Source organism: Mobula hypostoma, chromosome 6, assembly GCF_963921235.1.
Source record: "Mobula hypostoma chromosome 6, sMobHyp1.1, whole genome shotgun sequence".
Lineage (NCBI taxonomy): Eukaryota > Metazoa > Chordata > Chondrichthyes > Myliobatiformes > Myliobatidae > Mobula > Mobula hypostoma.
The window spans coordinates 39353847-39378056 of NC_086102.1; the positions used below are offsets into that span (position 1 = coordinate 39353847).

The 24210-nt window shown below is 39.6% G+C and overlaps 1 protein-coding gene across 1 annotated transcript in view; it reads right to left on the reverse strand.

Annotated features, from left to right (window-relative positions):
* cd247 (CD247 molecule) overlaps window positions 1-19737 on the reverse strand; it is a 123863-nt gene extending 104126 nt beyond the window's left edge. The window contains exon 1 of the mRNA XM_063050625.1: window positions 19604-19737. Within this exon, the coding sequence (XP_062906695.1) occupies window positions 19604-19661 (58 nt within the window). The 5' untranslated portion in view covers window positions 19662-19737. The remainder of the gene's footprint in view (window positions 1-19603) is intronic.
* Window positions 19738-24210: the final 4473 nt, after the last annotated feature.

Consider the following 24210-nt stretch of genomic DNA (forward strand, 5'->3'; position numbering starts at 1 on the left):
GCCAAACTGTTATACATCAAGGTGCTGTTCAAACATGTGCACTAGGGTCACACAATGACATGAGCACCACAGAACGATGCACCCCAATCCCCCTGCTGGGATCTCAGACTGGAAACTATATCGTTAGTGTATGCTGGATTCAAGAAATACATCATTGCTGCACATGCCTCTTCCAGCATTTGCAACCGTGAATGCTCATAATATGTTCCACTCTTACGAGCACTCTTATGAAAAAACTCAACTTCACACTTGTAACACTGAAACAAAAAAAAAGTTCTAAGCATCAAAATTTCCATACTTATGTTTCTTTGTTAAAGCATTCTACTAAGATAACTCATATCCAAATTGACAGAAACCTTCACCAAACTTCTATTTGGTCAGTTGCATTTAACATTGCTCTAACACAAATATTTGACATGGTACACAGTCCATGTTATATCCTTCTGTACACTGAATATTTAACATTAACTGAACAACTTATTGTCAGAAATGTATTGGCACTGTGGATCATTTATGCATAAATATCTTCATGTAAAAGATTTACAATGAATTTTAAAAGTAAGATTTATATGAAAAGTCTCAACCTAAAACGTCGGCTGTCCCATTTCCCTCCTCTGACTCACTGAGTTTCTCTAACTAGTTGTTATTTGCTCCAGATTCTGGCCTTTGCAGTCTCACGTATCTCTATATGCATTCTTTAGTGAGCTAAGTAGTTATTTTTAAGTATTCAATACAGTTCTAAATTCAATTTGTAAAGCACTGCAAAAAATGTTAGTGGGCAAAGATGCATATTTAAAGGAACTTCAGTTTACATTTGAATGTAATGTATTTTTCTCTTTAGTATACAATATACACAGAATTTCATTTATCTGAAGAATAGTAAATGTATTGCATATTAAAGCATTTTCTCTTACAAAGCTATGTCAGCATTTAAAGAGTTAATTCAGAAGCTGCTAAATCAAGTAAGTGTAAAATGGACTGACTTACTGCCTAACCATTTCACATCGACATTACATTGGAATATTAAATATCAAATTATTCATCCATCTGCACTGATTCCAATATAAGGACCCTGAGTAACAGCACAATCAAACAATGAGTAGCGCTCGAAAGAGGAAAAGCTATTTTAAAAATAGCTAACCAAATAAGGTTGACTGTATCTGCAGCTTAACATTTCATACAATGTATCACTAGTAAAGTTTGGAATGATGTTTTAATTACTTCCTGCATCAAAATATTGTCCACCAATGGTATGAGAAAGAGAAAATCACCCCTCCTGATCAGTGGTTGAATAAGATTGCCGATGATATATGAGCACTGTGCTGAATAGAACTGTGAAGATTGACCAACAAGTGATTATAGATGCACCAGGCCGAAAACAGACGTCTTCAATCCTGCATTGAACGGCTCGGTCATTTTAAAACAGTAAGAATGAGGCCATTCCACTGAAGAAATGTTCATAAATTAGGTTATTTGAACAGTTGCAGTCAGCACTCATTTCCTTTTTGTAATCCTGAATGTACCCAATTTGAGAATGCTGTTAACATGCTATTGTAATAAATGCTGTTTTCGTATGATTTACAGTTTACATATCAGGGCATACATGATAAGAGTTGGCATTTTTTACAACATGGTGTAAATGATTTAAAAAAGAGAGAGTGACATATCAAATCTTAACAAATAGGCTCTTTAATTGGACACAGGTCTGAGAAGTCAAGGTTCCCATTTCAGTTTTTACTTCTGGAAACAGGGCAGTTATGATATTTCTAGATATCTGATAAGTTTTTAAATACCCTACTACTTAAAAGTTGCACAGATCCACCTTCAATCGTTTCTCATTCAATGAAGCATTTCTTCATATGAGAATGGGATTGTATACAATGTAAAGAAAACATTTTTAAATGAACGTCTTAGATAAGCACTAAGAAACACAAACAAACAAAAAGGCATCTTCTACCTTTGGTCTTTAAAACAGTTTGCCCATCCAAAGGTTTTTATGAACGTTCTGTTAAAACCTCGATGTAGTTTGTTTTAATAAACTGACATACATAGAATATATGTTTTCATCTATTTTTAAGCAGTACATTGCTAACACAAATTCACTCCATCACTTATGGTTTATAAACCACCATTTTCCACATGACAGATCGCTGTGCTGTATTTAATCTCCACAAGACAGGCTCTAAGAATGTCTCTATGAACATTTTCTAATTTCCCTTAATAATACATTAATAATAACAGACAAAGAATATAATCTATTACAATAATGATATTGTTTCATCATGATACGACAGAGGCCACTTAAAAAATACATTTCATGATGAATTTTGACAAACATCATTAATTGCCTGTTTTATTAGAAATCCCATCCAAACAATGAAAAATTCAGTCCTTCGACCTTACCTACTTGAATACAGTCATGCTCATCAAGTAACTGCCAAATTATTGCAAAAGATTAAGATTCTACATATTTTAATTTTGTAAAATACCACATTAAAATGTGCAACGTTCAGTTTCCGAGAGGTGTCATCTAATGAAGTTGAGGTATTAGAAGCAGTAATTCTTGTGGGATGCTTTGATTCATAATGCTATATAAATTTATTTTACAACAATAGAACCTGATTTTTGCGGAGTTCATTATTTCAGAGAAACTTAAATTCTAAAATGCACTCATTCAAATTACCCATAGACTAAGAACCCTCTCTTGGATATTTTAAATATCAGGTGGTCCTTTCAACACCTGCAATATGCATTCAGCAGATACATTTCTTGAATCTATTGTTTCATGCAAATTACTGTAAATGATGCAGCATTTCACAAAATATATGAAGAATAAGTTTTTAATTTTGTTGACAGTTTTGCTGTCAGCTATGACCAATCTTCACTTCTAATCACTTTGCATAACTCTCCTAATATATCAAGTACTCTTGGCTTATTTCATTAACAGCCTTAATTTCTGATGCTTCAGAATGGGAGTTCATTGGAAACAGTGATGACTTTGATTTCATACAATCCTTGCAGAGTTAAGCAGCCCTGCTCTAAACCCTCTTCATTTACAATTCTCATAACAAAGCATCTTTTAAGTAAAATCAACATTCTCCATGTTTCAAATCAAAAAAGAGCAGTCTTTATCTCTGGTGAATTCTCAGAAATCATGGGCTCCAACTCTCGTTGTATTGCACCCAGCCGTCAATAATCGAAGAGGTTCAAAGTAATCCTCCGGTCCAGCCTAAAGACGTAATTTGTTAAGATTCTACCCTCTGTATTGGATTTAGTGAGTTGATTTTACTATAAGTAATAATTGGACAATTTAAGTTGGAAAATAATGAATCCTACAATTTTTCTTTGCTTTATTTAAATTTGCATTCCATTCCAGTTTGTATGTTTGCACGTCGACTAATGAATCAATTAATTACATACAATTACTATGTAATTTTGCACATTGAAATCCTGCAGTTTTCTATAACAATGATAATATTTTGCAATAATGTTCTAAAATTGTCAACGGGAAACAAAGTATTTTAAAAATTAACATATTATTAGTACCAGTTTCTGATCACCTGAAAAACCACAAGGCAGTTTGCTTTAAAATTTTCACTAAAGTAAGGAATCTCCTTATCTGTTACTTTAGATTGTTTACCTTCTCCAGTTCATATTTCTAATCCAGTTTTGGATGTTCCAATTGAGGATATCAAGATTCTTTTGCATAAATAGGCTTCAAATATTTAGAGCAAACAACTCCAAATTCTTTTACCCACACTGAATGCAGTTCTGGTATGGTAATGACTAATACAGAGCTATCCTCCCATACACTAGGAAAAAAAAACACAGAATGGGGTTTTCTCAGTAGGAGTGATACCGTGTATGACAATATCCCATAAACGTTTCTTTTTATATTAAACCATCTTTGATATTTATGTTTGCATTGAGTTTCCATTGGTGTAAGTTAGCAATCATCCAGTTTCATTCATAATTCTAAGCAATAAGATGAGGTGATAACAGAAGGGTAGATGTTGAGTTGCATTGTGTCTGCCAGAGATGTTAGTCCCATTGCTACATTCATGATGTGTATAATCTTGCGCTGTTGCCTAAGATAGATATCAGCCATGTGAATATGTGAATTATTAGTCTACTGAAAAGACAGTGAAAGATGGCAGGCATTCTTCAACAGTTGTTCGAGAGGCAAACTGAAGATCACTTTGAAAATGGCCTCTCGGTGCCCAGTTTGTAGCAGAACATCTCCCACAACTGCACTGGTGTTACCACTGCCTCCTCAGTGTAGCCCATTCCAAGCCCTTCCTGGGACATCCTGACACAACTAGTGGTGAGACCGGGGCCTGATATCGATATCTGTCCTTAGGGGATACGGCAGTAAAGATGTGATCAGTCTTGCATGTTCATCCCATTGTTCTATTGCCCATTTAAGCCAGCCACCAGCTTTTTACCTGCAGCTTTGTCACCTTCACTCGTTCGGACACAATGATTTCCTGCTCCCCAGCTGCTTGCAGTGTGGCTTTTACAAACAGGATGGGGCAGGGCACAACAAGTTTCAACTCCCGGTGTGCTAAGCACAAGTCTCTGTCAGGGTGGCCCAGGTTACAGAGAGTGTTTTGTATGGAACATCTGACCATTCAAATTACATGTAGGCAAGCTGTACTTACCGCATCAAGTTACCTCATCGAACTTACATCAGTTCTTGTGGAACACCACCTGCCCACATTTAGTTGGACAGATTCAAAATCCAGGCCATCGCTGGAGTTTAGAAGAATGAGGGGGCATCTCATTGAAATCAACCTGAAAGGCTTGGATAGAGTGAACCTGGAGCATATATTTCCAATAGTGGGAGAGTCTAGGACCAGAGGACACAACCTCTGAATAGAAGGACATCCCTTTAAATCAGAGATGGAGTTTTTTTTTAGCCAGGGAGTGGTGAACCTGTGGAATTCATTGATACAGATGGCTGTGTAGGCCAAGTTATTGGGTATATTTAAAGCAGAATTTGATAGATTCTGGATTGGTAAGGGCATCAAATTTTATAGAGAGAAGGCAGGAGAATGAAGTTGAGAAGGAAAATAAATCATTTATGATTGAATGATTCAATGGGCTGAATGGCCTAACTCTTATGGTTTTATCATCTGAAAACATCAATTGTTAATTTGTGCACAGATGCCCTCCAACGTTCTGTATATCTAGCTCTCCCTGTTTTACTTCAGGTATCGATAGTCTGCCTTATTTTGCTTTGTGATTATGTTTACAGTGTATCCCTCCTCACCCAGTCAGTTCACAATGGCAGCTCAAAGATAGCAGACAGCTACATGTGAAGGCAATATCATTGGCATTGGCCTGCCTAATTCACTGCACCTAGTTGCACAGGAGCAGCTGAAAAGAGCAGAATTCATTTTGGTTCCACTAAAAGTCAGGGTTGATGTACTACACACTGACAAAGCAATGCATAGTAAATTGCACCATGAATCACAGGGAGCTGGCAATGCCAGCAAAGCCAGATGATGATGTGGTTCTGCAATGAAGAATGGAATGAAATGAGCTCTCTTGGAACAGTAAGCCTTATATAAAACTGGAATGAAAACAGTATTTTGCTGCAAATGCTGTATGTCCAACTCCAGCTTAGAATGACTTGCATGGATAAACATTAATTGTGGGAACACATCCTCACAGTGCTTCCATTGTAGGTGAGGCTGCAGTAGGGGCACAGACTTTTCATCTGCAGAAGAGCAAAGGATTATATAGAACATGTAGGAAAGTGAATCTGGGGTCGATATCAAATTGCATGGAAGGTAGATGAGGCTTGAGGACCTTTCCCTTTTTCTCCAGTTCCTCTTTAAGATGTGCAGGTGAACAGGTGTAGGTGGTGGGTGGCAGACCAGTAAGGAGATCATTGCTCAAGTGTTGATCTCCCACATATTTATTCACCCTAAGACTCTAGTAATAGAAGTTCATCATGAATACACAGAGGTGAATTGGTCTCCTGTTCAGACACCATCTTCTCCATTTCAGGACTGTTCCTGTAACTCAACCACGCCCTTTGGTCATCTTGCTCCAAAAGGGAATCCCTGTAAATAGTTCCATTCTAGAGGCAATGTATTGGTGATTTACTCCTGCACTGATCACAGCCCTCCCTGTCATCTCTTCTGTGGTAACCTGAAAAATCACCACAATATGCAGTGCCAGACTTTCTGGGAAATATATCCAGTTCTGCAAACCTGTTGGCATTTTCCACTTCAAATGCTACGAACTTCACAGTTCTCTCATGAATGTGGAGATGCTGAACCTGCTGGTTCTGCTCTCTGAGACTAGGCAACACAGATTTGTGTGGAGGGAACTGTATCACGTGGTTTTAATGTTTTTTTAAGGGAATTGATGAGTGAAAGGTTCTAGTCATTGTCTATATGGACTTTAGCAAGGTTCTTGACAAGATCCTGCATGATAGACCGGTTGGGAAAGTGAGATCGCATAGGATACAGATAGAGCTAGGCAATTGCATTCAAAATTTGCTTAGTGGAAGGAATCAGAGTGTGATATAGAAGGCTGTTTTTAAGATTGGACGACTATGACAGAGATGTTCTGCACAGATTAGTGCTGACTTGTCAACTGTGTTAATGATTTAGATGAGAGTGAAGATGGCATAATAAGAAGGTTTGATGATGACATCAAAATTGGTGGGGTGGGGAACAGTGAAGAAGGATGTCTAGGTTATACCAAGATCTAGAGTCATTAGACAATACACAAAGCCGGAGACCCTGTTTAACCAGCTACTAAAGGTTATTTCTTGGGCAGGACTTGTCCTCTCCCACCAACTTTACACAAGGCCATGATACCACACAGAGTGCTGCCACTTGCAAGCATCAAATCTAGAAGAGCTATCTCAACTTATCTCATGCAGTTTGCTACTCATCAAGTTTTATAGCCAGAAGGAATAATCAATTGCAGAAGGTGGGGGGGGGGGGCGGGGGGGAATAACTCATAAAACTTGCACTGATTAATGGGATCCTATTTGCTGATAATTTAGTCCTAATGCAGTGCTTGGTTAGAAGGTATTAACTGAAACTTAGAGGTCTAAAACAGCAGCAAAACATGAAATCAGCATCAGATGTCAATTATGGTCATGAATGGCCTACTCTAATGAACTTCTGCAGGGTCTAACATTCTCACCAGTTAGTGACTGGCATGTTTCAGTCCATGTATGTGTGTACATACCATAACCATTTACAAAGCCAAAACACATGATGTGTTCAAAAAAGATTTATTTCCCCAAATGATATACTGTACCTCCAGCCGTATTAAAGTCACCTTCAATATATTAAATGCACCTTTCCTTCAAGGACAGATTTAGTTCTTTTTTAGGATCCTTTTGTTAGCTAATTATGATTTTACGTGAATTGCTGACTTTTACGAACCTTTGATTTTTGGTAAAATGGTACACTGCACAGTGTAGAAATTCTTCAGTGCTTAAAAACATTTGCTCTATATTATGGGCATTCTTGGTTTTCGTACCAGGCCTCCTTATAACCACCAGAACTGGTCTAGAGTTCAAAGCTTTATCAAATTTAGTATTATTTCCTTTCTGTCAACCTACTTGTACAAAATCAAGTACAATATTGAGCTGTAACTTCTACTTGGTAATGACACTGTTAATATCTGAACTCAAACATTTTCTCATTTTGCTTTAAGTTTGTAATCATTCTCGCCATTTTTTTACTGTGCTGATTTCACATTTCATGCAGTGTGAAAGGGACTTATTAGGGATAGTCAGAATGGCTTTGTGCATGGTAAGTCACATCTAACTGAACTTACAGAGTTTTTCAAGAAAGTTACCAGGAAACTTGATGAAGGCAAGGCAGTGGATGTTGTCTACATGGACCTTAGCAAGGCATTTGAGAAGGTCCCTGATGAGAGGTTGATTAGGAAGGTTCAGTCATCTGCAATTCAAGACGATATAGTAATTTGGATTAGACATTGGCTTTGTAGGAGAAGCTAGCGAGTGGTAGTAGAGAGTTGCCTCTCTGACTGGAGGCCAGTGACTAGTGATGTGTCTCAGGGATAAGTGCTGGGTCCCTTGTTGTTTGTCATGTACATCAATGATCTGGATGATAATGTGGTTAACTGGACAGTAAACTTGCAGATAACGTTAAGATTGGGGGTGTAGTGGACTACGAGGAAGACTATCAGAGCTTGCCATGGGATCCAGACCAGCTTGAAAAATGGACGGAGATTTGGCAGATGGAATTTAACACAAACGAATGTGAGAGGTTGCACTTCAGCAGGACCAAGCAGGGTAGATCTTACAGAATGAACGGTAGGGCATCGAAGACTGCGAGAGAACAAAGGGATCTGGGACTTCACCCTCCTCTTTGGCTTGCACTTGGTTCTGATTTACAAGCCAGAGAATTCAGACTGTGACTAGACAGGGTGAAGATGACAGCAGGAGTGAAGTTCTGGGGTCACACAGTTTCACAGTTGAGTCACCACCTCAGGTACTGGAAATGCACAATTTACAGGAAAACACCGAGGCTGAAGGCTCTGTGGAAGTTCATGCTACTGCATGTCAAAAGGGAAGTCAAAAGCAGAGGGATCTGGGGGTACATGTCCACAGATCCCTGAAAGTTGCCTCACAGGTAGATAGGGTAGTTAAGAAAGCTTATGGGGTGTTAGCTTTCATAAGTCGAGGGATAGAGTTTAAGAGTCGCGATTTAATGATGCAGCTCTATAAAACTCTGGTTAGGCCACAATTGGAGTACTGTGTCCAGTTCTGGTTGCCTCACTATAGGAAGGATGTGGAAGCATTGGAAAGGGTACAGAGGAGATTTACCAGGATGCTGCCTGGTTTAGAGAGTATACATTATGATCAGAGATTAAGGGAGCTAGGGCTTTACTCTTTGGAGAGAAGGAGGATGAGAGGAGACATGATAGAGGTATACAAGATAATAAGAGGAACAGATAGAGTGGATAGCCAGTGTTTCTTCCCCAGGGCACCACTGCTCAATACAAGAGGACATGGCTTTAAGGTAAGGGGTGGGAAGTTCAAGGGGGATATTAGAGGAAGGTTTTTTGCTCAGAGAGTGGTTGGTGCGTGCAATGCACTGCCTGAGTCAGTGGTGGAGGCAGATACACGCGTGAGGTTTAAGAGACTACTAGACAAGTATATGGAGGAATTTAAGGTGGGGGGTTATATGGGAGGCAGGGTTTAAGGGTCGGCACAACATTGTGGGCCAAAGGGCCTGTACTGTGCTGTACTATTCTATGTTCTATGTTCTATGGATAGGGGAATCTAGCACCGACCTGGTGCAGGGCTTTACAAAAAGCTTGGAGCCCATCTTTCCCAGTACAGAACAATTGGATAAATCTGCTTGCATACTTGCAGACCCAAACAATGCAGCGCTTGATGTCATAGCCTCTCCTCCGCTGGGTATCATCAGTCCTCTAACAAGAATAGTGTGGCTGCATAGAGCACTAGGAAAACAAGGATCAAGGAGCTATGAGTGGTTTAGTTAACTTCTGTATTCATACTAACAAAATTTATTGTACAAATTTAGTTCATTGTGTTTACTTAGTTGTGGGTTTTAATTTTGCATAGTTGTAAGTAGATTTGGTAATAGTTTTAATTGATATAGTTGTTGAAGAAAGTGCAAAAAATCGTCTATCTATCAACTGCAAAAAGACAGAATGTATGGTGATATCCAAAAAGAAGGAGAATCCTATCTGCAGGCTGAAAATAAATGGGGAAAATATAAAACAAGTACAGAACTTTTGCTACTTAGGAAGCTGGGTGACATCAGATGGCAGGTGCGACATGGACATCAAAAGAAGAATAGGGATGGCAAAAGACACATTTACGAGAATGAAGAGTATACTGACCAATACTAAACTAGGCATGACAACCCGCCTCAGAGTACTGAAATGTTATGTTTAACCAGTTATGTTATATGGATCAGAATGTTGGACAATATCTAGTAACATGAGGAAACGAATTGAAGCAGCAAAGATGTGGTTTTTGAGGAAGATGCAAAAAATATCATGGATGAAATGAGTATGTAATGAGGATGTCATGAACAGAGCAAGCACAAAAAGAGAAATAATGTATAAGGTCATGAAAAGACAACGTAACGTTATTGGACGTGATTAGGAAAGAGGAGTTAGAATGCTCGGTAATTATGGGAAAGATTGAAGGAAAGAAAGCAAAAGGAAGGCAAAGACAAATGATGATGGAGACAGCAGCCAAAGAACTGGAAATGAATACCAATGAATTGATCCACTTGACCCAAAACAGGAGTGTGTGGGCCATGGCAGTCAAAGCTCAAACTGGGCATGGCACTGATGATGATGATGAATAGTCTTTGACTTTGGAGAGGTAAGATACAGGAATGCCACTGAATGAGTAATAGAGGTTAGTGGATTCATACTCAAATTAATGGACAGCTCATGTGGAACACTTTCCTCAATTCCCATTCCTCTTCCTCCACTCATGGTTTTGCTGTTTAGTTGCTCCTGTAAAGCTGATGACCAGGACTACGCTCTGATTGCTGTGCAGCCTGCATTAAATCACTCCTAATCGTGACTATGTTGAATGCAAAAGGAGCCCTCCAGAGAGAAGGCACAAGTTGTGTATCAGAGTCATTAGTAACAGCGGAGAACGCCCACCACCCAGTTTTCATTCAACATGATGGATGATTGCACTGCAGTTGGCATGGTAACCTGCTGCAGAGGGGCTGCTGCCTAGATACAAGGCAGTGCCAAGTATAACTCTCTGCCTTCTGTCACATCCCAGCTGGACACTGGTGCCAGTTCTGGGAAAGGAAAGACTTGATGTGTGTTGCCACATCAATGCAATGAGTGTGTAGTCAATGTACTAAAGTCTGTACAATGAGGTAACCTGCAATTCTCCCCATCTGACTCGCTCTGCAGGAAGGGAGAGTGGAGGCGGTCATCTCTTTGAACAGACAGCATCAATGTCCATTCAACCCCCACCCCCCTGAACAACCCCACCCCTGTCCCCACACCCAACTATTATCTCCAGTTCCAATCTACCAGGAGCCTGGTGTGACGACCATGGTGCCAATTTAAACTGCACATCTGCCTGCATGTGGTCTATATCCCTCAATTCACGGTCTTTTTATAAGCCTGTCAAAAAGCCTCATAAACTTTGCTAACATATCTACTTCCACCACTTCCCGAGAACACGTTCCAGGTACCTACTATTCCCTATATTAAAAATTATGTCTCATAAATCTTCTTCAAACTTCTCCCTTCCTGCCTTAAACCTACATTCTCTCTTCTAGTATTTGACATTTCCATCCATGTGAAAAGACTTGTATGATCTAACTTTACTATGCCTTTCATAATTTTATATACTTCTATCAGGTCAACCATCATCCTCCGATGCTCCAGAGAAAACAGTCCAGGTTTTTTGAACCTCTACTTTTAGCTAACTTCCTTTACACCAGACATCATGCTGGTGAACAACTTCCTCATCCCCCTCCAGGGCCTTCAAAATCTTCCAATAATGGAACTTGAACTCTGCACAATAATCCAAATGTGAGAACCGCAACATAACTTTCCAAATTTTATATTCAATGATTTTAGAAACCACACTCAACAATTCGGAGACAGCTTCCTCCCCTCTGCCATCAGAATTCTAAATGGTCCACAAATCCATGAAAACTATCTCAAACGTGAGGAGTTCTGCAGATGCTGGAAATTCAAGCAACACACAGCAAAGTTGCTGGTGAACACAGCAGGCCAGGCAGCATCTCTAGGAAGACGTACAGTCGACGTTTCGGGCCGAGACCCTTCGTCAGGACTAACTGAAGGAAGAGCTAGTAAGAGACTTGAAAGTGGGAGGGGGAGGGGGAGATCCAAAATGATAGGAGAAGACAGGAGGGGGAGGGATGGAGCCAAGAGCTGGATAGCTGATTGGCAAAGGGGATATGAGAGGATCATGGGACAGAAGGCCCAGGGAGAAAGAAAAGGGGGAGGGAGGGAAAAACCCAGAGGATGGGCAAGGGGTATAGTCAGAGGGACAGAGGGAGAAAAAAGAGAGAGAGAGAGAGAAAGAATGTATGTATATAAATAAATAACGGATGGGGTATGAGGGGGAGGTGGGGCATTAGCGGAAGTTAGAGAAGTCAGTGTTTATGCCGTCAGGTTGGAGGCTACCCAGATGGAATATAAGGTGTTGTTCCTCCAACCTGAGTGTGGCTTCATCTTTACAGTAGAGGAGGCCGTGGATAGACATGTCAGAATGGGAATGGGACGTGGAATTAAAATGTGTGGCAACTATCTCAATATTCCTTTATGTTGCTCTATTTGTTTTTGAACTTTATAGTAACTTTATGTCTTTACACTGTACTGCTGCCACAAAACAACAAATTTAATATCATCTTAAGTCAGTGATAATAAATTTCATTCTGTTTCTTTCATTCTCAACTTCCTGACTGATGACAGCGAGTATGCTGTAGACCTCCTTTACCACCCTATCTGCCACATTCAGGTTGCCATGGACTTGCACTCCAAGACCCCATCAATGCTCCATATAGGATCCTGCCATTTACTGCATACTTTTCCCTTATATTTGACCCCCTAAAGTGAAAAACCTCATACTTGTCTGGATTAAACTCTGCCCATATTTTAACTAGTATATATCCCTGATGAAGCCTTGGAAAATTTTCATCATTTTCCTTAACTCCACCAGTTTTGGTGTCATCTGCAAATTTACCAATCAGACCACCTACATTATTGCCCAAATCATGTACATACACTTTTACATCATAAACAGCAGACGTTCTAGCACTGATCCTTGTGAAACACCACTTTCAGATGGAATGTCCTCCTTTACAACTGCCTCCTGTCTTCAATAGCCAAGCTTATTTTGAATCCAATCCACCAAGTCTCTCTGGAGACTGAGTGCCTTAATCTTCTGGATTAGTGTGCCACGAGAGACCTTGTTGAAAGCTAGAATGCGTTAAAGATAAAGTTCAGCTTTATTTGTCACAAATACATTGGAACATTGAAAAGGCTGTACAGTGAAATGGGTCAATTGCGTTAACAACCAACACTGTTCGCATATGGAGGGGGGAGAAGATGGCGGCGCGGCGCACCGCACGCTGCCATTCCGAATGGATATCGACATGTGTAACTAGGGGTGCCGTGCACAATCCGGATTTGATGGGGACAGCAGTGAAAAGTGCAGAGGAACATCTGGAGTAACTTCTGAAATGTCTGCTTTGCTGCCACTGCTACTGTGCGATCGAGAATCTCCAGAGATGAAGGCCCCAAATCCTCGGCCTTGCATATTGCCTGTTGCCGGGGCCGGGGCCGAAACACTCGGCAGAGATGGTGCTCAGTGCTCAGTGTCGAAGAGGTGGTCGGAGGTTCGGAGTTTTCAGACGGACTCGGAGTCGGACTGTGGTCAGATGCTTCGGGGATGCTGCATCGGCAAGTTGGCGGCGCTGGAGGTTTACTGTCTGCGTGAGATGATGGGACTTTTGAGAGACTTTGAGACTTCTACCGTGCCATGGTCTGTTCTTATCAAATTTCGGTATTGCTTTGCACTCTTGTAACTATATGTTACAATTATGTGGTTTTTGTTAGTTTTTAAGTCGGTTTGTCATGTGTTTTCGTGATATCATTCTGGAAAAACATTTTTATCATTTCTTAATGCATGCGTTACTAAATGACAATAAAAGGGGACTGTGTGTCCTCATAATCATAATCGTAATCATATGAGATGGGGGCAGCCTGCAAGTCTTGCCATGCTTCCAGCACCAACACAGCATGCCCACAAATTACTAAAGTGGGGGAAGCTGGAGGAAACCCATACAATCACGGGGAGATCATACAAACTCTTTACAGACAGCAGTGGAAATTGAATCCTCATTGTTGATCACTGGGGCTATAATAGTCCTGCGCTAACTGCTAAGCTACAGGGGCGGCCCATTATTTCCATTCTACCTTGGAATAGGTGGCAACGCTCTGAGGTACTTGGCACAAATCTGAAAAAATGGTACCAGGATCTGGAAAACATTGCAAAAAAACAGCCCATAGAATCTTACAAGCAATCAGAAAGAACACAGGGGATCAATCTTTGCTTTTAAACTTAGAGAAAAAGTACCGGAAATTCTGCTCAAATTTACTGGGTAAAGCTGTACCTATTCATATTGTCAAAGTAATGGTAAACTCACATAAATTATTGCTCAGCCTAATGCACTTTGCTTAACAGAAATGTGGAAGCTCTGGAGAGAAGAGTCTCAGACGATGCCAATGTCAAGAGGCTAAGGAACTGGGTCTCCTTTACAACACAAGGAAGGTTAAGGCGAGATGTGGCACACTTTGAAAATTATGAGGGATTTGTTCAACATAAACAAAAGGAAACTATTTGCATTTTTCAATCCATTAATTACTAATATCGTACTAGCATAAATTTATCAGTATAAACAGGATGACGGAAGAGTTTAATCCTGCTGAAGGGTCTCGGCCCGAAACATCGCCTGTACTCTTTTCCATAGACTCTGCCTGGCCTACTGAGTTCCTCCAGAATTTTGTGTGTGTTGCTCAGATTTTCTCGTTTGTGAAGAGTTTTAGGAGAATGGATTTCACAGAAGGTTTCCAATTCATGAAATGTTCATCCTGAACAACTACAAACGCTGATTCTGTAAAGGCATTTAGAAGTAGATGTGGGCATGTTTGTGAAACATACATTTTAACATATGGAGAAAGAGATGTTTACCTGTTTCAGAAATGGGAATAGATGGTTACCTCTGTCAAAGAGCCAGGTCAGGGATAATGGACCAAGGAATTTCCTTCCAAGAAAGTAGTTCTTTGGGAGGGAAAGGATGAAGACAAAACGATGGCAAATGGAATGTAGTTCTGATTTTATACTACTAGTTGCATCCACAGGCACTGAACCCCCAATGGATTTCTTAGGTAACCCTGTCACTAGAGTGTGAGATGGGGTCAGTCTTTTCTTTAGCAGCTAGTGAGGGCACCCTTTCAATCGCATAACGGGGAACAGAAGCCGTTGAATGTCAAGCCCTCTAAAACTGAAGCATGGAGCAACATTGATCCAATGTTACTCATCAGGTAAACATAGCCAAGCTTTTAAAATGATGATTAACTTCCACTCTTAAGGAGGAGGATAGGACAAATAAGAATATTTTAAATTTTAATAATTCACATACTTTCAATGTGCGACCGTAGCATATTACATAATCAAAAACAGAATTTTTTAACATATAAATCCATAAAAGATAAATTAAAGATATCAACTTCCATGGATTACTAAAGAGAGAATTCATGATCCATGTAGAAATACTTTCAGGTATCTTCTAAGATGAGCCATTTGAAAGATCAAAACTCAAAGATCTTCCAGTTTTGTACCTGCACCAAGGCCTGGAGTTGCATGGACTTTCCACCAGGAATGCCAGGATTCTGTGCTGGCATGAGTTTAAGCCAATGGCGGATCTTGTGCCCAGTGGCCAGTTCTGTTGATAGGCTGCTCTGGTGAGCTCCTCAGCAGAACACGGTGAACTCCCACAGGTTTTCCAGCCTCCAGGAAAGGTTGGCTTCTATAGTGTTGCTATGGGGTTGAATCTGGCACAAGTACACTACCCCAATTAAAGTGAATTGGAGACTTTGGCTTTCAGGAGAAAGGTCTGTAGCTGTTATATCATTTATTTAAATTAGCTTCAATACTTGAAGTTTCTTTTAGAAGTGAATATGTTTTTTGGTCTACTAAACGTAAAATAATTCTCTGCCACGACACTCACCACAGAGAGCGATTAATTTTCAGGAATATTTTTGATGAAGGCTGTTGCCGTATATGTAGAGAGCGGTCTGTCACATTGTACAACACTTAATATGGTACCAAACCATTGTTAACCTAGAACATAGAACAGCTCAGCACAGACCCTCCAGACCACAATATTGTGCTGACCTTTTAACCTAGTCCAAGATGAATCGAACATCGCCCTCCATTTTTCTTACATCCAATTTCCCGTATAAGAATCTCTTAAAAATCCCTAATAGATTGCCGCTACCTCTACCCCTGGCATGCACTTACCACTCTCCGTGAAAAAAAAACCACCTCTGACTTTCCCCCTATACTTCTCTCTAATCACTTTTTAGAACTACGTCCTCCTTTGGAAACCTTTGCCACCTTTGGAAAAAGAAGCTGGCTGTCCACTTTAAACCATAGACTCTCAGATACAGGAGCAGAATTAGGCCATTTGGCCCATCGAGTCTGCTCTGTCATTCAGTCATGGCTGATCCATTTGTCCCTCCTCAGCCCTACTCCCCGGCCTTCTCACCATAACCTTCGATGCCATTTCCAATTAAAAACCTATCGAGCTCTGCCTTAAATACACCCAACAACCTGGTGTCCACAGCTGCTTGTGGTAATAAATTACACAAATTTACCACCCTTTGGCTAAAGAAATTTCTCTGCATCTCTGTTTTTAATCTCTATTTTAACCTCCCTATCCTGAGGCTGTGCCCTCTTGTCCTAGACTCCCCCACCATGGGAAACATCCTTTCCACGTTTACTCTGCCTAGCCTTTCAACATTCAAAAAGTTTCAATGAGATCCCCTCTCATCCTTCTGAATTCCAGTGAGCACAGATCCAGAGCCATGAAACATTCCTTATATAATAACCCTTTCATTCCCGGCATCAAATGTTCCTCGTTCCCAGATACTTTATTTATGCCTCTTATCCTCCTTCACTCACAGAGAAAAGCTCCATCTTGCTCAATTGTTCCTCATCTTACATGTTCCATGGATATCTTGCTCCAGATGAATGAACTGATACTGCCTTGTATGTGCTAATAAATTTTTCTGCTTCACTGCTGGGTTCAGAGCAATATTAAGAAATTGAAAATAGTTTTTCAAATATGAGTCAGACCTGTTCTCAATTTTAAAACATTGGATATTTTATTCATAAATATTCCTAGGAGCTACAATTTGAATTATAATCCAGATCAAATTTTTAAAAATTTAAAACTTAGTTAATTCCCTTTTAACCAGGTACTGCATTTTTGTTGCAGAATTCAAAATAATTATGAGTTCCAGTCATTAATCAATACAAAATAATGATGTTTAGTGCTATTCTTTCAATAATTTTTCAAGAACAATAATGTCAGGCTTTCTCACAGCAACTACTTTCCACTTGTAAAGCTAATGTTAAAGATGCGGATGGGCTGTGAAACCTTGTGTCTGGTCAGCATCAAAAGATCATTAACAATCTGCTGGAATACCTCATCGGGTCAAGCAGCATCTGTGGGAGGAAAGGAATTGTCAATGTTTTGGGTTGAAACTTTGCACCAGTCCTGATACAGGGTTTCAACCCAAAATGTCGACAATTTTTTTTCCTCACACAGGTCTGCTTAACTTGCTGAGATCCCCCAGATTGCTCTCGGTTCCAGCATCTGCAGACTGAGGCACCATCTGAAAGGGTTAGAACTTATCTGCAGAAAATACTGATTCAGAGGAACCATGGAAATGGATTTATTGAATGCAATTGTTCTTAAAAGACTGCTTTGTCAGCACAAAGGCTCAGTAACTTAATCTACAACACTGAAATGACATTCTGGACAGGTGCTGGCAGATTGGTAGCTTGTTGTACAGTGAAGGTACAAAATTAACAACACACCAGCTATTGAAAAGCAAATTCAAATCCTTTAAATGCTCTGATAAAACATTGTAGCTTATACAGCTGGAAAAGTTATTTGCACTTAGCATCTTTGAATTCAAGTGATACCCTTAAGCCAAAAACTAATTCTACATCTCAATATAATGTTATCTCTGTAAGTTAAAAGCTGATTCTTTTAATCTAAGTTGGGAAAGACATTTTATCGCTCTGGGCATTATCACACTGCAGTGAACAAATTAGCTATTACTTTTCTTATGTTACAATAACTACATTTCAAAATATGTGAAGCAATCTATTATAGAGTTTAACAGTACAATATAAATGCAAATCTTTCTTTTAGCTTGTATACAAATGAAAAAAAAAATAAACACAAGAAATTCTGTAGATGCTGGAAATCCAAAGCGACACACACAAAATGGAAAGAATAAAAGAGAAATGAAACCTCAATAATAAATAATCCAGTAGATTTGGAAGTTGAGACATTGATTAAAAAAACAGACCCTTCATCAACTATTACAGATAAATCCATGAAATGAAAATGTGTGACATGGTTAGGTAGGGTTTCTGTAATGAAAATCCTACTTTACACAAACCTTATTTCATATTAAGTATTGTAGTGTCATTGATTTATGAATTAGCAGATTAAATAGGCTCTTTATTAAATTTTTTGACTGAACTGATGTCAGATTATATGGAACTATGAATAAATTTAATTGCAAAAAAAGGAGCCCAAATGTGACAGTCATCATTTCCAATTCACAGCTTTTACCCAATACCAAAAGGATATCTATCTCATGTACATCTGTAATCATAATGACTTTTTTATGATTTCCTAGCATGAAACTGACAGCTAAAATCTATGAAGGCAGCTTGCTGCTATTTTATAAGATGGGCAATTTCAGCACAGTATAAATATAGATAGGGTTAAGTGCATTGTCAGAATCTGTACCAATACACATACATACATACAAAAATGTGAAGACTAATTTATTTACTCTAAAGACCATTTGAAAGAATGTACTTGAAGTAATAAAGAAAGCATGGTGCCATACCACAAACAGTAACATCACATCAGGTAGAATTCTTCTCTGGTAATAATATTTAAATGTTCAACTAGAAAATTGTAAGATCATAATTTATTTACAACTGCTGATCCAGCTGCCTTCACATTTGCTCATCACAAATAAGGCTCTGATTTGTAATTTTTCTCTAAGATATGCTTAAGATGTATAAGATATTTTGCAAAATGAGAGCATCAAATTGTGGTCATCAGGTCCAGGTGGAGTTGGTCTGGAGCTAACTAACTGTAGCACTGGGCTTGGTTTTGTAAAACTGAAACCAAATAACTTTGCCAAGCTGGGCTGCTTTAAAAATACGCACATTTTTGGGAGACATTAAAAATTAAGTACCACGATACTGAAAGAACATCTGAAACCACGTTGGATCACAAATCATAACTTTTTAAATGAAAAGGGAACATATCATCCAAAAGGAATAAATAATTTCTTAATTCTGCATAGTCATTTTTTTAATCCTCCTTAAATGGAATGAGAAAAACTTTAAGACTACTATGTTGTTAGATTCTGGTGCTAAGTCATTGTCCTGAAATGTCAGTCCTATATTTACCTACTGATTTAATGAATAGATCCACAATTTTCTGTTTATATTTCACATTTCCACGTGGATTGTATTTCACTTTTGACTGATTAGGCGATCCCGCTCAGTTTCTCCAACTTTTGACATATGCTTACAATTTATTATCTTGTCAGGTTTTTCCCTTTCCTCTGTTTCACCAGAGTGAAGTCAGTTTATAGTGCCATTAAGACAAGGTGTTAAAAATGTGTTGTGGACAATTTCAACACCTCTTTCCCCATGTGTGTGCTGCAACTTACCCACTTTTCTACTCTAAGCGTTGGGCGTTTAAACGAAGAAAAGAGAAATGCATACCTGAAAGTTGGAATTCCACAGCCAGGCATATTGTAGCACAAATCCACTTTAATTTCATTTTCTTTTCTACTCTCTTTCCTTGCTTTTACCCCCACTCGGCACTTTTGGTCCTCACAGTGCAATGTGGCTTGCCATCTGTTGTGTGTTCAGGAAGTGGCTAAATAGTTGAGCTTGTGTTCAGCCTACATGTTCTGAATGTGAAGATATTCATGTTGATAAAAAAAAATGTTTTATGAGAATTACATGGCCTTATTTTATTTTAGTAACCATTTTATGACACAAAATACTTAAACTAAACCAGCGCTTTTCCCATATTATTTTCTCAATCTAATATTCCATATTGTTTTTGCTTAAACTTGTATTCAATTGTGTGTATTTTCACAGTATTTCATAGAATATTATTGCAGATATTCAACCTAGAACAAAAACAACTATTAAATTTTAGTTTTTCTCTGCTCAATTCAGAATAATGCACTTTACAGCACAATATAATACAACCTTTGGAAGTGGAACCTCATACAGAATGTTTCATGGCTAAATATAAAAGTCAAAAATTGTACTTAAAGGAGATCAGAGTTTAAGTAATTAGTAAAAAGGATCAGATGGCAGATGAAGAACAAAATATTCAAAGCGAGAATCTGGAGCTCATTGATGGAAGGATGATAGAAGCAAAATTGGTTATCACACTTATTAGCTACTTGGATAGGTAGAGGAAGAGTCACACTGTATATCAAACTCCAGCACCATTATCTCCCATCAGTCACCTTATGTACAGCCAGTGTCACTTTATGGACATTCATTCAGCCTATGTATATGAGCTATCTTATGTGGTCATATTTATTGTGTGCTCTTTTATTAGTTTTATTTACTCTTTATCTTGTGTGTGTGTTTTTGGGCTGCAATCGATCCGGAGTAATGATTATTTCGTTCTCCTTACACTTGTGTACAGGAAATGACATTAAACAATCTTCAATTTTGAAACTCGGCAGGTCTTTGGAGAAGGTGGGTAAGATTAGTTTTGTAAAAGGCAAACTGCTAGAGGAACTCAGCAGGTTGGGCAGCATCCACAGAGGAAAATGTTTTATGTCCGCACCCTTCATGTGGACTGTAGGTGACTGAGGGATGTACTTTTCAAGGTTTATAAAATTATGAGGGGCATAGATAAGGTAACAGTCATGATCCTTTTCTAAGGGAAGGGGAGTCTAAACTATGGGACTTTGGCTTAAATATTTCTACTGATGCCTTAAAGAGATCCGAGGGCATGATTTCATAAAGAGGACTTGACTTTTCTTTGATGTATTATCTGCTGAGGTATGCCAATGGGCAGAATTTTACAACATCCGACCACAACTAGAGCTCATTTCTTGTGAGGTGCTCTTGGTTACCTTTACATTTTGTGTCTGCATAGTTACTAGCACCCTGTTGGCTGAAGATGTTTCAATTGAAGGCATGGACTACAAACCACCAGATGACCTGCAGACAATGTTATCTTGTGGGAAGGCTCCTCCACTGCTTCTAATTTCTCTGACAAATGGGCATCAGGAACAAGTCTGGACCAGGGTTTGAGTGGACGGCAGAGGAAAGAAAGGTTATTGGAAACCAAAAGGCCAGGACTGACTGATGATCCCGGGGTGAGGTCAATGGCTGGGGTATTTGGGCGTGGGGAGGAGATATGTCTCGACTAAAGGAAGGGTAAGATGCTCATTCCCTCCGCTAGCCCGCAGGTCATCTCTGGGCATGGTGTAGCACCTGCTTCGTGCCACAATCAGGGTCTCATGAAGCCATGGGAGTAGGTGGTGGATGGTTGTATTAACTGCTGGTGCATATCACAGGTCTTGGCTGTGTGACCACTGATGTCAGGCAGAGGATCTCTAAAGAGTATTGATAATGGCTGAAGTCACCTGTCTGAAAGAAACTGTGCAGAAGGAGGCATTGACAAATCACTTCTGTAAAAAAAAATTGCCAAGAACTATCAAGAACTACCATGGTCGTCCACGTCATATCACACAGTACATAATGCTGCTGATGATTTATGTACCATGGGGGGGTGGTGTGGGGTTATGGATTTGGGAGGACAGTAAGTGATGGGAATTCCTTGAATGTGTCCCCATTCCCAGGCTACATTATTAAAACGTGTTTGTTTGAATAACAGAGACTCCTTGCAACAACACACTATTTTCCTGGCACTGTTCCAGGAAAGAGTGTCAATTGAAAATATGATTTTCAGACATGTCACGCTGACAAAAACCAGTTCACTCTTTCTTGGAGTTCTGATTACATGCTCTCTAAGTAAGTCCTTGATGTCTGAATTCCTTTTTGATAAATCCTGCCACAGAACCCAAGACAAATGGCTTAAATTCAGTTTTATTTGCAGGATATAATCACAAGAGAAAATATGCGGTTATATTTGCCCCACACTTTCAGTTCAGTGGACTCAATCGTTTTTCCATTTTAAATACTTTAAGGGTGATGTTTTCAAAGAGACTTGGAAGCTTAATAAAGAAAATAGGATCAGGAGTTTGAATCTGTACAGCCACTCAACATGATGGTGGCTGGCCCTCTATCTCAACATCATTCCCCCACTTTCTCCTATACCCCATTAGCACTTATTGTACCTGGAAATATATGAGATTTCTCATGTCCTTCTTAGCGAAGAAATATCGCTTTACTGCATGGCTTACTGAATATACCAAGTCTGTGACCATTTGTTCTAGATGCTTCAACCATGGGGAAAACCCTCCTCACATCCAGTCATTGAGTTATGCTGCATGAAGACAGGCCCCCCTGCCCAACTGGTCCATGCTAAACAAGGTGCCTTTCTGCGTTTGCTCCATTTGCCTGTACTTGGTCCTTATTCTCCTAAATTTTTCCTACCCATGTACTTGTCTAAATGTCTTTTACATGTTGTAATTGTATCCGCCTCCAGCACTTCCTCAGGCAGCTCACTCCACATACCCACTACCATCTGGTTAAAAAAAAGCACTTGATTCTCTGGTTCCCTTTAAATCTTTCCTTTTGATTAAATCCAGGGAATCCCAGAAAATGCTGACAAGCCAGTGCCAAGCCTGGACGTGAAACCTGGCAGTGAAAATGGAAAGTCAGTCCCGCTAAAGTTAACATGCTATTGGAAGGAAGAATATTGCCAGTCTGCTGGTTGACCTTGAATCTCTCTTGGCTACTACAATTCATAAGTAACACTCTTCTCCTGCTCTGTTTTGAAGAGAAAGAGAATTAGCCTCAGCATCCTGTTCAATATTTGAATCTCATTAACACCATCTAAAGAGATGACTTAAACAGTGCTACATTGCTCTTTGTGGGTGATGTGATGCAGGACATCAACCTGAAATGGTAAATCTTTCTCTCTCCACAGATGCTGCCTGACCAGCTGAATATTACCTGTTTTGATTTCAGGATTCCAGAAACTGTAGTATTTCACATTTAGATTTCCATCCCAGTTTCTCTGTGCATGCAGGCAACTTCTTTCTATAATGCTTTAAACTCTTGGAAACCTGCAGAGAAAGTTTATTTCTCCATAACGTTAACAAAATGTTCAATGATGTTCTCCTGGAAGACAAGAAGATGTTCGATTACTTTATGCCCCACCAGACACCAAGTCATTTAGGTAATGCACTGAGAAACTGCAGATGGCTACTGCCTCTGCAGAGACAGACAGGCACCCTAGAGTGGTGTGTAAAGATGGATCCTCGAGTCTAATGCTACCTTTCTCAAGTTTCTTGATCCATCAAACTATTCCTTTAAATGGGAAATTCATCATGTCACTCTGTTTCTTTAAGATGAGAGAGGGAAACTAGGGACATATACATCAGTTGGCTTAACATCAGTTGTCAGGAAAACTCTAGTGCACACCATGAAATTTATTGACTCAACACACCTCACACATTTTCCAGCTGTTCAAAGAAGTCCAGTGTGAATGTTAAGAGTAGCTTCTGCCAGATTATTCTTTTTCACAAACACTTTATGGATCCTGCTTAGGGACACCGAGAGGTCATTTTATAAGACCCCTTATGAGGAATTGTCAACTGAAATTGCAACTCATGGATTTAAAAGAAAACATGAAAGTGAGTATAGGAATAGAATGAGGTGGAGGATAAATGCGTGGCTGAGGGATTGGAGCAGGGGGCAGGGATTCCGATTTCTGGATCATTGGGACCTCTTTTGGGGCAGGTGTGACCTGTACAAAAAGGATGGGTTGCACTTGAATCCGAGGGGGACCAATATCCTGGCAGAGAGGTTTGCAAAGGCTATTGAGGAGAGTTTAAACTAGAATTGCCAGGGAGTGGGATCCGAACTGAAGAGATGGAGGAAGGGCTATTGGCTCACAAATAGAGAAAGCTTGGAGACAGTGCGAGAGGGAGGATAGGCAGGTGACAGAGAAGGGATGCGCTGAGACCGATGGTTTGAGATGTGTCTATTTTAATGTGAGGAGTATTTGAATAAAGGGTATGGGCTGAGAGTATGGATCAGCACTTGGAGCTATGATGCTGTGGCCTTTACAGGGACTTGGATGGTGCAGGGGCAGGAATGGTTACCTCAAGTGCCAGGATTTAGATGTTTCAGAAAGGACAGGGAGGGAATCAAAAGAGGTG